The 15,082-nt window shown below is 53.5% G+C and overlaps 1 protein-coding gene across 2 annotated transcripts; it reads right to left on the bottom strand.

Moving 5' to 3' along the window:
• Positions 1 to 8,447: 8,447 nt before the first annotated feature.
• CCR2 (C-C motif chemokine receptor 2) lies at positions 8,448 to 14,830 on the bottom strand. 2 transcript variants are annotated; one of them, XM_045041040.1, is made up of 2 exons: positions 14,169 to 14,830; positions 8,448 to 10,333 (listed from the first exon to the last, which is right to left on the bottom strand). In XM_045041040.1, exon 2 carries the CDS (start codon positions 10,320 to 10,322, stop codon positions 9,201 to 9,203), a length of 1,122 nt encoding a protein of 373 aa, XP_044896975.1. In that variant the 5' UTR covers positions 10,323 to 10,333; positions 14,169 to 14,830; the 3' UTR covers positions 8,448 to 9,200.
• Positions 14,831 to 15,082: the final 252 nt, after the last annotated feature.

The following is a 15,082-nucleotide window of genomic DNA, read 5'->3' as shown; positions in this document are numbered from 1 at the left end:
GTTTCTACTGAAAGGGGGAGGCGGAGTTTTAATGAATAAGTACATTTCAGGGCCAAAAAAAAAAAAAAATGAAACAGTTCTTCTTCTTCTTCTTTCCTTTTCTTTTTAATTGAACTTAAAATAGGTCAGAGACTAGATTTCTGGCCTGAAAGTTTATTTGTGGGCTTCCCTGACGACACTATTTTCTTTTGTTTTCTGCTCATGCAACTACACAGAGTCTGTTAGAAAATAGAAGGACTGAAGGATATTAGCGGTAGAAAAACATTCACATTTATCGGGTCAAACCTCCTCATTCTGCCCAAAGAAATTGCTGCTTCAGAGGCCAATGATTTATTTGTATAAGACCACAGGGCTTATCAATGGTGAGGCTGAACAGTTGAGATTCTGATTCTGTTATGACTTGCCTGCAAAGAAAGCCACGGAAACCAACTTGAAATTGACAGGGGATGCTTCACATGAAGCCCGTGGTCCCCTTTAGCCACTGTCTCCCCCATCCCCTGTGCCCAGCCCAGCCCACACCCATACCTCAGGCCCCAGTACTATTTTTCTCTGCCGACAAAAACAATTGGTCATCTAAAGGGCTTTTTTTTTTTTTCAAATGTTTTTATTTATTTTTGAGAGAGAGACAGAGCACAAGGGGGGAGGGGCAGAGAGTGAAGGAGACACAGAATCCGAAGCAGGCTCCAGGCTCTGAGCTGACGCAGGGCTTGAACTCATGAACTGCGAGATCATGACCTGAGCTGAAGTCGGACGCTTAACCAACTGAGCCACCCAGGTGCCCCTAAAGGGCTTTAACTGTAGGCTCTCACGTGAGCAAAACACATTGCCCATCTTCCTTGGGGTCGGATACATCGTGGGGCACGTCGTTACGAATTTCCTCTACCCGGTCGCTATTTTGCAGCCCTCCAAACCGGCTGGTGTTCGTGAGCGCCTGCACCATGCCAGATACACAGGCAGCAGAGATCCTCTCTCCAAAGAAAGTCTGTCTGTAGTGATGAGAAATTTCCCACATAAAGTGAGCAGGAACGGACCAAAGAATAGGGTCAGGTTCAGGATTCTAGGACAATACCACCTGCAGGCACATGGAGCTTTCTTGGTGGTTGGTTACTTACCTAAAAACCTCAACTGTTGATGGCAGAGCTGAAGACACTGCGGGAGAGCCAGCCTGAGCCTCAAGAGCGCCCTCTGGGGTCTTCCGTTTTGTCCACGACAGAATCAGAAGCGTTGGCTTGTGTGGTCTGAGAAAAGGCGGAGGAGACCCCAAACCTGGGGGGCGCAGCATAATGCAGGGCTAAGCAGGTGGCCTCCGCAGCCAGCCTGCCTGAGCTTGAAGCCCGGCCCAACCCTCAGCTTTCTCTTCTGTGGGATGGGCTGAATAATGGGTTGCCTCATGGGTTTGTGGGGAGGGGCTCATGAGGCATCCACACCCAAAATTTGGCACATAATATACACTCGATAAACATCAACCCCCCCTAGCTACTCATTCCGTGATCCTTTCCTAGGGAGAGTTTATTTTATAAAAGGTTAACAAAATTGGTTCCCTGGGGTCCTTGTCTAGAGGAGGGTAGTATCAGCAAACTGGAAGCTGAAAGAGAGAAGTTAATGACTGGCGCTTGGAGAACAGGAGGAAATGATGGCTGGGGGAAGGCAGAAAAGCTACAGAAATAGCCCAGCAGCAACCACCACCCATCCAGGGCATACGCTTGTGTTACAACAGAGCCCAGCCCTGGTCATCATAACCGGGAGAGTGAATCGGGAACAAAATCTCCGAGTTCACCCCGTGCGTGTAACTCAAGAGGGAACGCTTAGGAGCCGGACTCTGCAGACCTGCTCCAGGGTTACGTCCCGGCACCAGCCTTTATTTTATTTTATTTTTTCAACGTTTATTTATTTTTGGGACAGAGAGAGACAGAGCATGAACGGGGGAGGGGCAGAGAGAGAGGGAGACACAGAATCGGAAACAGGCTCCAGGCTCCGAGCCATCAGCCCAGAGCCTGACGCGGGGCTCGAACTCACGGACCGCGAGATCGTGACCTGGCTGAAGTCGGATGCTTAACCACCTGCGCCACCCAGGCGCCCCCCGGCATCAGCCTTTAACTACTTGCCTCTGAACAAGTTTGTGAAACTCCTCCAAGCCTTGGTTTTCGTATCCTTAAACATGGGGGCAACATACACACACACACACACACACACACACACACATACACACACCAACCAACCCAACACACAAACCTATTCGATAGGTCTGTGGTCAAGATCAAAGGATACAACAAGGGCAGAGTGTTTCCCAGATATCAGCCCTCTGTGGGCTACTTGAGTGTGCTGTATATTTTGCAAAAATGTGGCTTCACAAAATGGGTAGCAAATGAAGGGATATACAATTTCGCAGAAAACAGGGAGTTTGGGGTCTTCTGAGACCAGCTTTGTCTTCGCTGGTGCTGTGTGGACGTGTGGAGCTCTCAGATGCTGCTGAACGATGTTACATTTCTGCATGTGCCCGTGGCTGGCTTTCGTTTTCACTACCAGGGCTGGGGCTTTGCCCTGTGTTCCGCGTGTCCAGCGTCAGGGCGGCTGAGGATGTGACGGCAGGCTTGCCCCCAGGGGGCAGTGTGGAGCAGGCTTGGAGTCCCAGACTGCGCTGCCTTTAGCAAGAGATTCCCCTCTGCCCTTCCACTTCCTCATCTGTCAAGTGATGCCCTCGATCCCCGGGGTTCCGAAGGCAGCTCCCCCCTTCGGTACTCTAGATGACTGTGTGGCCATGCCGGTTTGGACAACACGCACTGGAGGGGAAACGGGGTGATGATGCATATACGGGCTGAGACAGGGAGGCACAGCTTAGCAGGTGTCTTGTTTATGCCTCTCGGGTTTCTGGGTCCAGGGGTGGATTCTGGCCATCTCTCAGGATGGAGTTCATCCCAGGGAGTCACAAGCAAGTGAGGACCCCTGGGCACTTCTGCAGTGTAGAATCAAGGGAACATTTCAGTCTGTCTAATGTATGAAGTTAGGGAAAACAAAACAATGGAAAGTAAGGGAAAAAATCAGACATAGGCTTACAATCTCAAAACAGTCCTTTTTTTTTTAATGCTCATTTTTGACACAGACAGAGGTCACGTGGAGAGGTGGCAGAGAGAGAGGGGGCCACAGAATCCACAACTCTTTTTTTTTTTTCAACGTTTATTTATTTTTGGGACAGAGAGAGACAGAGCATGAACGCGGGAGGGGCAGAGAGAGGGAGACACAGAATCGGAAACAGGCTCCAGGCTCCGAGCCATCAGCCCAGAGCCTGACGCGGGGCTCGAACTCACGGACCGCGAGATCGTGACCTGGCTGAAGTCGGACGCTTAACCGACTGCGCCACCCAGGCGCCCCAGGGGGCCACAGAATCCAAAGCAGGCTCCAGGCTCTGAGATGTCAGCACAGAGCCCCACGCGGGGCTCGAACTCATGAACCCTCAGATCCTGACCTGACTCAAAGCCAGATGCTTAGCTAACTGAGCCACCCGGGTGCCCCTCAACACAATCCTTTTAAACACGGGATGTGTCTCAATCCGAACTTTTTCCCACGTATACCTTTTGGTTCATTTTCCCACACATACTCCAGTTCTACATGCTTCTCTCTCTGTTTTCTTTCTTTCTTGTTTTGCTAAAGATCACAGTATAGGCCTTTCATTGGGTTATTTTAAAAAAAACGCTCCCTCTATGTGACTCTTCCATTGTTATTTTTATGGTGGATTTATTTATTTATTAATTACTCGTTTTATGGCAGTGTAATTTAGATGCAGCAAAGTGTACCGATCCTAGGTGCACAGCTTGGGGAAGTTTCGATATGCACACGCCCACATAACCACCTTCCCCCTCGCTGATCGAGGTGATAGGGAATTGTCTCATCACCCCAGAAGGTCGCCTTGTGCCGTGCCCAGAGGTAAGGGCCACTCTGACTTCTGTCACCGGGGATCCTCATGTGCCTCTCCTTTAAGTCCATATAAGTGGAATCGTAGATGCTACCCTCTGTCACGTCTGGCTTCTCTTGTTCGACGGAATGCCATGACCAGTCTTGCCAGAGCCTTGCTATCAGACGTTCCGGCTCCTTCCGTAGGTCCGCACTACAACAGCCCGTTTCCAGTATCTGCTGTCAGTGCTCTGTGACTCCCACCAAGGAGGACACTCCCAGTGTCCCCAAAGCCACCTTCCCCAAGAAATCCAGAGAATCCCCGTGGTCCTCAAAGAAACAGGAAGAATCCCTCCTTACTGACATTTTGTCACCTGCGTGCCTTAGCAGTGATGCCTTAGCAATGGCCCGTGACTCCTAGCACCGCTTCACCTTCTGCCTCAGACACACGACGTGGTAAGTGGGGCTGGGGGTCATCACGCTGTCCTCTCTAGCCTATGTCTCTGTGGTCCAGCCTCTTCCCGGGATGACGGGGGGGGGGGGGGAGGGCGAATGCAGTGCAACGCACCGATTAAGGGCTGTGAGAGGCCCAGGGTGACTTTGGTGGATCGGATGACACCTGAACCTCTGTGTTGAGGTCTGCGCAAAACAGGATATCATGTAGGACTTTTCCTGTTGCCCCAGAACAGGCGGTTGCAGCCTGAGGCTGAGGGCAGGGAGGTGTTACGTACCCTCCAGTTCTAAGGAAACCACTGACACCCGGGTTACCCGTCTCCCTCGGGGGCTCACAACTGTGCCCCCAGTTGTCGTGTCAACTCCTCCCACCCCAGTCCTATAAGGAGACACATCTGGGCAGGAAAGGCTTGTAGAAAAGGGTGGGATTGGTGGGGAGGTGAGAGGGGGCTCCTGTCCTCAAAGCTAAGGGTGTGGGGGGGTCTGAGAGAATCGTGCGAGGAATGGGGGGCCAGCACCTCCTTTCTGGGTGGGGCATCCCCCGGGCAGCCGGCCAGCCGGGCAGGTGAGGAGGGGACTGGAGAGCCGAGGTGGTGGACAAAGGACAGTGAGGCAGTAAGGAGGGCTTGAGGATGTGAGATGCCCCTGGGTCAAGTTCCAAACGTGGTGCCGAAGTGACCACGTCCAAAGAGTTCGCCAACTGCAATCACTTACCGTACCCAGGGCCAGCCCTCCCCCCAATTCACGGGAGGTCCGCTCACCAGCCCGGATGCCCCTTCCCTCATGACAAGCTGCTTCTTGGTGACCGCTGGTGGCCTTTGGGCTGCTGGCTAATCTTCCCTGAAGCTTCCCTGAATTCTGGCAAATCTTCCATTTGTTAGAGAAACCCGGATAAGGAGAAAAAGGCAAAGTGGGAGGAGGGGGTCCGGGTGGCTCACTCCCAGGAGGCGGCAGGGCCAGCTGCTTTGAGCGTTGTCGCGCATCGCGGATGACAGCAGGGGGGAGGAGGGGCTCTGCCAAGCCCCCAACTCCACCAGAAGTCTTAAGACACCCGTCCCTGGGAATGATGACCTTCCCTGACGTCTGCTTGACTCAAACCGCCCACTCAAGTGTTCTCCTCGGGATAAAGACAGGGTTTCCGCTTCTAGAATGGAGAGGGTTGGCAGCTTTTACGTGCCGCTTTCCCTGGTGGCACTAAAATCCCACTGTAGCTATTACCACTGTGATGTAGGGCTTTCATCGAGTTAGCTACCCTCACCTCGGGGCTCTCGGATGATTTCACATCGACCTCTATCTCCGTACTCTGCACTGTGCCTGCTGATTTGCAAACACTCCATCCTCCACCCCTCCACGCCCCCACCCCCCACCCCCCACCCCCCGTCCCTGCACTTGGAGGTCTGAGTACGGGGGAATTGACACATCGTCCTTATGGACCTGCCCCAGACCGGCGCGTGACGGATCCCCAGGCATGCTTGTCACCCTGAATTCCAAGATGGAACCACAAACAGATACTTTTCCAAATTTTACTTAGAAAGCCACCCTGTACCGTATGTACTAATTCGCTTTTGTGCTTCTTGGCAAACAGCCCCCGCGGCCCGGTGGCTTCAAACAGCGAGCACGGACCGCTTGCCCCTGTGACACGTGGCTGCCGTGTGCCCGGGCTCTGGCCGTGTTCTCTGCGTCTTCCTGCTGGCTCGCCACGGTGCCTGGTGTGGCCCGGGACGCACCTTCTGGTGGCTGAGCAGGGGGAGTCAGGGGCTCGGCCCAACCACTCTACCCCTCTGTGTGGCTGAAGCAGATGTCCCTCCGCTCGCTCTTCGGTGGCCGAGCCTCCTGGGGAGGGGGTTGGGGGGGGGGGACACCTGCAGGGCACACTGTCAGTCACACGGCGAGGACGAGAATGTGTAATCGCACAGGGGAAGGAGGGAAAAGCGAAAAAGAAGACAATCTAAGGTTTATCATTATTATTATTGTGGTTAGAACACTTCACACGCCTTCTACCCCCCCCCCGCCAGATTTTTCAGTGTATCATACATCATTCTATCTACAGGTAGAATGTTGGAAAGCAGATGTTTGGAACTTGACGCCTTGTATAACTGGAATTTGGGGCACTTTGGTAGACGTATAGAGAAAATGCGGCATATGCATGCAGTGGAATATTACTCAGCCTTACAGAGAAGGATGTCCTGCCTTGTGCGGCAACATGGGTGAACCTTGGGGACGTTATGCTGGGTGAAAGAAGCCAGTCGTAGGAGGATGAATAATCCACGATTCTCCTTCCACGGGGTGTCTAAAATAGTCGGAATCGTGGATGTGGTGATTGCTAGAGGCTGGGGAGAGGAGAAAATGGGGAGTCGCTAATCAGATTTTTAAAAAAATTTTTTTAAACGTTTATTTATTTTTGAGAGAGAGAGAGAGAAAGAGAGTGAGCAGGGGAGGGGCAGAGAGAGAGAGGGAGACACAGAATCAGAAGCAGGCTCCAGGCTCCGTGCTGTCAGCCCAGAGACCTATGGGGGGAGGGGGCAAACTCACGAATCTTGAAATCATGACCTGAGTCAAATTCAGACACTTAGCCAACTGAGCCAACCAGGCGCCCCCCCCCCCCCAGATATATATATATTTTTAAAAAACAATATAGTGTGAGCATTGATTCATTTTCCAAATCATAGCTTTAAAAAACCCCAATATTTCCATCTCATCACCAAAACAACATTTCATGCATTCATTCGGATGATACAAATACCTGAAGGCGAAGCATGCACTCCCCTCTCCAAACACACACGCTTCTTTCTGGAGCCTTCTCTGGCTGTGAAGCAGGAAAGCAGAAGCAGAGCAACTTCCAGCTCCCGAGTTGCCAGGTTCCAGAAGCCCCATGTCTCCTGCTTGCACCAGATCCAAAATGCACCGGGTCCCCGCATGGCTGTTTTCCACTTGGCTCCGCCGAGATAAAAGTCTTTGCTTCCTTAAGTGACGCAACGCCCCTCCTTTACAAATGGGGTTTCAACGTTTGGTTAGGGCTCCGTGCGATATAGGAGCTCCCAATCCAAACCGGACAGTCTGAGCCTCAATGAGGATATCCACAAAGCACCGAAGCGTCCAAACAGCATCAAACCCCTGACGTCCTGGGCTGCGCGAGGACACAAAAGAGATGTCTGGCAGGGGGTCCGGGAGAATAAAGACACAGTTGGGATGGCAGTTGTGGAGTATGTGCTGTGATCCCCACGATACTAGTGAGACACCAATCACTAGGCAGGTCACAGACCCGACTCCCCGATCGACACGATTTATGCTGCACTGGTAGTGTTCCCAGCATCCCGCGCTCCGACATTTTAAGCTCAAAGCCAGATTTCGGTGACTAATACGGGATTTTCAGACTTGACCTAAGAGCAACTCTTCAAATGACGCTTTGCCCCATTTACGAGTTGTAGTTTTAGGTTTACTTCTATTTTTACTCAAGGGTGATGATGATGATGACGAGTTTTATTTATTTATTTTTTTACGTATCTGAACTCTACGCCTGTATCCAAAAATGAGGCGCTGGAAGGTAGTTTGCAAAAACGCTTTTCCCCAGCCCTTCTAGAGTCTTCCACCCTGCCTGGTGGGTTAGACCCTGACGTTCACAGGCCGCCTGTGACGTCCAAGGCAGGGCCTCTGTCACGTCTGCCGGGCCCCTTCTCTGTCCTGGCGACACACCCCGGGGCCCACACCTGTCGCTCCCTATCTCGCGGGCCCACTGAGGAGTTCTGGGTGCACCGTTTTCTACTCCCCACGGCTAACTCTCCTGGGGGCCGGGCAATCCTCTGGGCACCAGTGATGCGATGAGGCCTGGGGGAGGGCGGCAGAAGGGGCTAGGGCAGCAGGAAGCAGGGACAGGCAGCAAGATCCAAAGACATGAGGCCTCTGTGGGTTCTGATGCCTCCTTCCTGGCCTTCCTGGCCTCCGATTCTGGAAAACACTGCTGGGGCAGTGGCCTCACACACCCTCCTGAGCTCCTGATGCAGGAACTAAGCCTTCACTCCTTCCTATCATCACTACCTGCACCCCACTCCCCCACTGCCCGCCTTTCCCTGGTTACGACCCGACGAGGGCTTTTATTTTTTCATCTCTTTAAAGATTACGCGTATTTTATTAACCAAGAATGTTCTTACATTTTTACATCGGGGGAGGTGGCATGTGAAACGCGTGTGAACAACGGGGCATGGGGTTTGCTAGATTTCAGGTGTAGGGTGCGTGGTTATCGCAGATAAATCACAAGGAAGCAAAAATGTGTCCCGCGCTTGCAACGGAGAGGACGATTGGACCCAAAGTAAGCTCTCCGAGAGTTGTTATGGTTCCCAGGCTCTGGGACCCGGGGGTGGGGTGGGGGGAGGCCTTCCAGGCGGGGCTGGGGACAATGCTGCTGAAACCTTCCTCCTCACCCAGGCTCAGCCATGCCCGCAGCTCCCTCCTCCTGGCATGGCCGGGACCCCACACGCCATCCCCCTGTGCCTGCTCAGCCCCCTCCCTGCCTCCCGCTGGGCCCCTGACCAGAGAGAGAGCACTGCGGGGCGAGTGAGGCGCAGGTGAAGGCTGGGAGAGGGGCACAGGCATTCTCCAGATGTGGCGTTTCCCAGGAACTGGCAGGGAGCTCTTTGGAGAGTCACGGTCTGCACCCGCAGTTGTTCTGGAACATTCCCTGAGCGCCCGTTGGCCGCACAGGGAGGGACGAAGTCTGCCTTGGTGAGTCCGACCCTGAGCTTCCCGTGCGCACTCGCCTGAGAGGCTCGCGGGCCTCCCTTCTCCAGTGGACCCCCGAAGCCTTTTATCACATGCAGTTTTCCGTCCCCCCGCATGACGGTCGGAGGCAAACCGTTACTCGTTTACAAGCCCGCGGACACCTCCTGCTCGCCTGTGGAAGGCGTGTATGTGGAACTCACTCGATCCGCGGTCTCCCTGTAGAAGACCGGGCACTGTTTGCAGAGATGCTTGGCGATGTGCTTTCGGAAGAACACGGAGAGATGCCTTCTGAACTTCTCCCCGACGAAGGCGTAGATGATGGGGTTGATGCAACAGTGCGTCATTCCCAGGGTCTCCGTCACCTGCATGGCTTGGTCCAGCTGACTGGTGCTCTGGCAGTCACTCACGTTAAAGGACTCCGGGAAGGTGCTCAGCAGGAGGACGATGTTGTTGGGGGCCCAGAAGAGAAAGTAAACGATCATGATCACGAAAATGAGCTTCACGGCCCTGTGCTTCTTCTTCTCGTTCCGACACCGGAACAGGGTCCTGAGGATGGCCGAGTAGCAGACGATCATGACGAGCAGGGGCAGGACCAGGCCCAAGACGCTCCTCGTGACTGCGTGGAAAGTCTTCCACCCTGGTGGGAAAGAAGGGCGGCAGGAGTAAAAAGAGTCTTCCCACTGCAACTTGTTAAAGACGCACCCCGGCAGAGAGGCGACCACGGCCGCCGCCCAGGTGACCGCGCTTGTCACCGCCCCAAAGGTGACCGTCCTGGCCTTTAAAGCGAACACAGCGTGGACGATGGCCAGGTACCTATCGACGGTCAGGAGGATGATGAAGAAGTTTCCGCCAAAGTAGCCGACGTGATAGAGCCCGGTGACCGTCTTACACATGACATCCCCGAAGACCCACCCGTTGGCGGCATAGTGGGCCCAGAAGGGGAGGGTGAAGAGGAAGAGCAGGTCGGAGATGGCCAGGTTGAGCAGGTAGACGTCAGTCATGCCCCTCAGCTTTTTGCAGTTGACGAGGATGAGGACGACCAGCAGGTTGCCCACGAAGCCGGAAAGGAACACGAGTGAGTAGAGCGGAGGCAGGAGCCGGACCGCGTTCTGCCTCACGTCGGTTTTCTGGCACGGTGCGCTGTAATCGTAGTCGTAATTGGTGGTGGGTTCCTCGTTGCCCCCCTGGTTGCCGCTTGTGAACAGAGACTGGGGTGTGGACAGCATGGGGTAGCTGAACAGGGCAAGCGTGTCGTTGTCGCCCATCTTCCTCCGCCCTGTAATCAGAGGACGAAATGATCACACACCGCGTATCGGCCGCCGTCCCCGATATTAAAAATGTCCCCGCTCCCCTTCAGCCCCGGCCCAGCGTGCGTCTTCCTTTCGCGGCCATCACCTTGGAAGCTCGCACGCGCCCGTCGATCACTTCCCTTTACTCCTTCCAGCAGACACCGCTTGTCGACCCTCCGGCCGTTTCTCAACACCCCGGGCCTTCCCAGAAAGCCCGACTCTTATTACAAAGTTCCCCTCGCTGCATACTTGCTTTTTTTCCTACCTCCTCTGCCGGGCCGCGCAGGCCCGTGACCCCCTCCTGGACGGCCAGGGGGTCCCTGGAAATGCTCTCCTCTGACGGGGGGAGAAGCAGCAGAAGCCCTGGCCCCCCTGGCCCCTTCTGCCTCTGCGGCTTGTCTGGTGAGGGCCTGGTGCTTGGGACCCTGAACAAAAGACTCAGAGGACGGAGCAAAACGAGGCAGAGTCCCCTTCTCCTGCAAGATTGCAGTGACAATCCTGCTCCTCAATGCCTGGCTCTCCTTCAGCCTTATCCTCGTTGAGCATCGGACCCGTCTGTTAGGTTCTTCCATTTAAAACTCATTTTGGGGGCTCCTGGGGGGCTCAGCCGGTTGAGCATCTTACTGTTGATTTCAGCTCAGGTCGTGATCTCGGTTTGTGAGGTCGAGCCCCGCCTCGGGCTCTGTGCTGATGGCACAGAGCCTGCTTGGGATTCTCTCTCTCTCTCTCTCTCTCTCTCTCTCCCTCTCCCTGCCCCTCCCTCCCTCTCTCAAAATTGCTAAACATTTGGGAAAAAACACAAACTCGCCTGGCTTCCGGGAGGTTAGTGCCTGTCTCGCACCTTCTTACTCATTTTCTTCGTTGGTGTCTCCTTCCCCCGTCTACACTGCGAGGATCCCCGGGCACGATCCTTGGCTGCCGCCTCGTTACCCGCTGTCTCTTTATTCTCACCCCAAAGTTCTTGCTGAGTCGTGTGGTGTGATTACAGGGTTTTAGGCCCCCCCCCCGAATGCCAATGCTGCCCGAAGCGCTGGCTTCTGGTCTCAACTTTCAACCCCTGCCTCTCAGAGTTGAGTTTCCTACTGCCTCCTGCATATAAGAACTCACTCATTTGAGCAGCATTTATTGAGCACCTACTGTGAGCCATGCTGCATTCTAGGTAGTGGAGATACAGCAGTGAGCAAAGTGGGCATCATACAGGTACCTCACATTCAACCCACCCCGAACCCAACACCCCCGGAAGCGTCCTTCAGCTGGTGGACTCCTTATCTTGGCCTACTATCCTTGACTGTCCAGGAAGCGGGAGTGGGCATTGTCCCGGGTCCCTCGTCTTCAGAAGGCTGGGAGCAGGCCTCAGGAACCAATAGACCCAGGTTCAAATCCTGCCTCCAACGACTTGCGAGTTGTGGTATTTGGGGCTAACTACTTCCTCAATTCGCAGTTTCTTAATGTATAAAACGCTAACTCTGCTGAGTGGCCGCAGAGATGAGCGAAGAGGAGGACCGAGCGCAGCGCCCGGAGCAGGGACGGGCTCTGTGCGACCTCTGTCGCGGCTAGAGAACTTCACCTCGTAAACACCTCCGGGTCTGGCCCCCCTGCCAGCCCCTACCGCCTGGCCTCGGACGCTGCTCGCCTCATCATTGCTGTCGTCTCGCCTTGCACGCGGCTTGCTCCCGACCACGCTCCGTTTCCACCTGTCTTGCCCAGCACCGCGCTGGGAGATCGGGCGCTCCTCTGCTGAAAACCGCCAGCAGCCCCACGATTTGTATGTGGCGGGACCTCAAAGGCAACGTCCTAGCCTAGACTCGTGAGCTCCCAGCCATCCGCCAGCTGCTCCGATCCCCCTTCTCTGTGAAGCCGAACCCGCCTCGCCTCTCAATCACTCGAGAGCGTCTCATAAAACCGTGCTTGCTTCTCGACAGGCCCTTATCACACGATCTTCCATCGTGTGCTCCCTGAGGTCCAGCTCATGTTCCTGTCCCCGGCTCTTAGGATAGCCTCTGGCTACAGGAGGCACCAAGAACTGTTCATTGAGAGACTGCGTGAAAGTCTTTATACCGAGTCTGACATCTAACATCAATAGTCTCAAGAAAGTCGATTCTTTTTCCTGGTAGTGGCTGGGAATTGGTTTTTCTCTTTGTGCACGCCCTTATCCTTCAGTTTCTCTTGTGATCGATACTTCTAGGTTTTGCATTTCACCAAGCCAGATTGTTGGACATCTGCAGCAACTAAATAAGACCTCTAATCCAGTTTGGGAAGAAAAACAACGTATCCACCACAAGGATGGCACCTGGGACCGTTAAACTGAGGGCTCCTGGAACTCCAGGTGCTGTACTACGTGCTTTCCCCGCGTTAATTAATTTACTCTTTGCAATAATTTTGTGAGCACGTGTTCACACATCTTTACGGTGCAGAAATTCGAAATTCGGGCACGGACGAGTTAAACGGCTTCCCCAGATTCACAGGACAAGTGATAGCTGAGCTGGATTTTGAACGTGGGGCTCTTCAGTTACAAAAAGACCCCAGGAGCTTCTCTTCCCAGGCTGGGAGCGCAGAGACGGATGCAGAACCGGTAACGATTTTCTAGGTATCCTTGCATGCCTTGAACAGAACGTCTATGGCATTTGGATTTAAAGCCCACACACTCACCCACACGAGCAGGCCCCACTCATGCGCGCATGCACACACACACACACACACACACACACACACACACGCTTTACTAGAAAATAAACGCCATGAGGGCTTAGGGATTCGCCTTGCAAAGAGAGATCTTGGTGTCCCAGAGCCTGAGCTGGCACCCAGAGGCTGCTGAAGAAATTTCGGTAAATGAATGACAGAAAACTAGCGGGCTGCAAGCTACCGAGAAACGCGATGCCCCGCTGTGGACTAGCCTCCCAGGTAATGCAGCGGGAGACCTGATACGGGGGGTCCTTGCACACAGCCCCTTAACTGCAGCACACCCTCTGGGCTGTTCTGTAACCAACCACAGGGTTAGCCTCCTCATCTGGGTAGGAAAGTGTGCACTAGACCCATGGTTCTCAAAGGCTGGGCTTCAGCAGCACACAGGAAGTCTGTAGTCAGAAATGCACAACCCAGACCCTCTGGTGGTTCAGAACGGGGGTTGGTGGGGGGAGAGGACGGAGCGCGAGGAAGTCGGTTGCTCTGACCGCTTCCACCTTGCCTCCCCTCCGCTTTGTTTACCTGCACTGGCTTCTCAACTACCAGCCGCCTCTTCCCACACTGCTTCTCCCCAGTCACTCCAGCACACCTAGCTCCTAGCACAGCAGACACTTAGCAAGGTGCCGCTTTCAAGTGGCAGGACACATCCTGAATCAGTAAAAAGCCGCCTCTCAGAAAAAGAGGTTCCTCACTTCAGCCTCCGTGGCTGTCCTGAATTGAGGCAAGGGGCCCATTGTGGTTCAGGGCCTGGACCATCACATATATGGGATATGGGGACGGGTAGTATTTGGGATAGAAAGTTCCAGTTCTTTCAAGCCCTTGGAGGCTGGGGAGGGCAGAGTGAGGGGCAGTAGCCTGAGCATCCTTACTCTCCTGTCTTCTTCAGCATGCTGTCCTCTCACCTGAGCCCCGTGGGGTGGTCTCAGCCTGCTCTGAACTTGTTCACTGATCTCAGAGCCTCTCCAATGATCCTGGTGCACACACCACCCTCCACCCTTTCCTCCATGAAGACGATCCCCCAGGAGCCTGGGCTATGCAGCCCTCAGGGCGCTCCCATCCCTACATCTCCAGCGTCGGGATGCTTTCAGCCTGTGACTCATAAAATAATGAAAAAAAAAAAAAAAAGCACCCACAACTCACCAGTGGATGGCTTCTCCCAAGTGGCCCTGGAGCGTCAGGCTTCCCAGCAACTGAACCAAAGAGATCTGGAGGTAGAAACTTGGTGTGCAGAAGAAGGAAATAATGTTTCCTGCAAAAAAGAAGGCGGAGATACACGGGCAAGTAATGTTAAAAAATTTAAGAAAAAAAAAAAAAACCCACACAGAACAGTGATACGGTTCTTCTTTTCCAACCAGGAACCCTATACCCTAGGTTGAGGACTTCAGAGTAATATTAATTTTGAAATCTTACTTATGCAACCTTGAGTATGAGTCAAGCACGCCCTGTACATCTGCTCCTGTGTCTAACGACTCTGGGGTTATCTTGTGGGTCTCTCTATCTGGAAATCTTCCTCCTCTCTTCTGCCGGTGATAATTTGCATGAAATGAACACAACAGGACTTCATTTTTCAGAGGATAAATGCCAACAGGGGGGCTGTGGGTGATGGTGGAGACAATATAAAGAGTTTCGTGTGACCGTCCACAATGGATTTGGGACCAGATTGGAAATTTTATCTAGGTACAGATTTTTAATGAAAAGGGAATGCAAAATTGTCTCTTGTATTAGAGATGCCCTTAGCAAGAAGGGCCTCAGTTATTGTAGGTTCCACTCTCCAGAAAGAAGTTTTTATAAAAGAAAACACCACTGAGAGTCCGGGAAGAGAGTAGCATGGAAAGCACCAGAAATCTCTCTCCCTAGCCAGGCAACAATTGTACCGACAGAACCTGTCTGACCTAACTATTCCAGAACTCTGGAGTCTACTGAAGGTCCTGCAACGGTCAGGGGAAGGCTTGGATGATCAATTGCAGTTAACTTTGGTCATTTTTAGCTCTTGGCACAGTAGCAGGTATCCGTGCCCCACCCACTCCCCTTGGCACACATGCATAAAGATGTAA

Source organism: Felis catus, chromosome A2, assembly GCF_018350175.1.
Source record: "Felis catus isolate Fca126 chromosome A2, F.catus_Fca126_mat1.0, whole genome shotgun sequence".
In the NCBI taxonomy this organism is placed as follows: Eukaryota; Metazoa; Chordata; class Mammalia; order Carnivora; family Felidae; genus Felis; species Felis catus.
The sequence above is the reverse complement of the archived record's forward strand: the minus strand, read 5'-3'. Positions and strand labels throughout refer to the sequence as shown.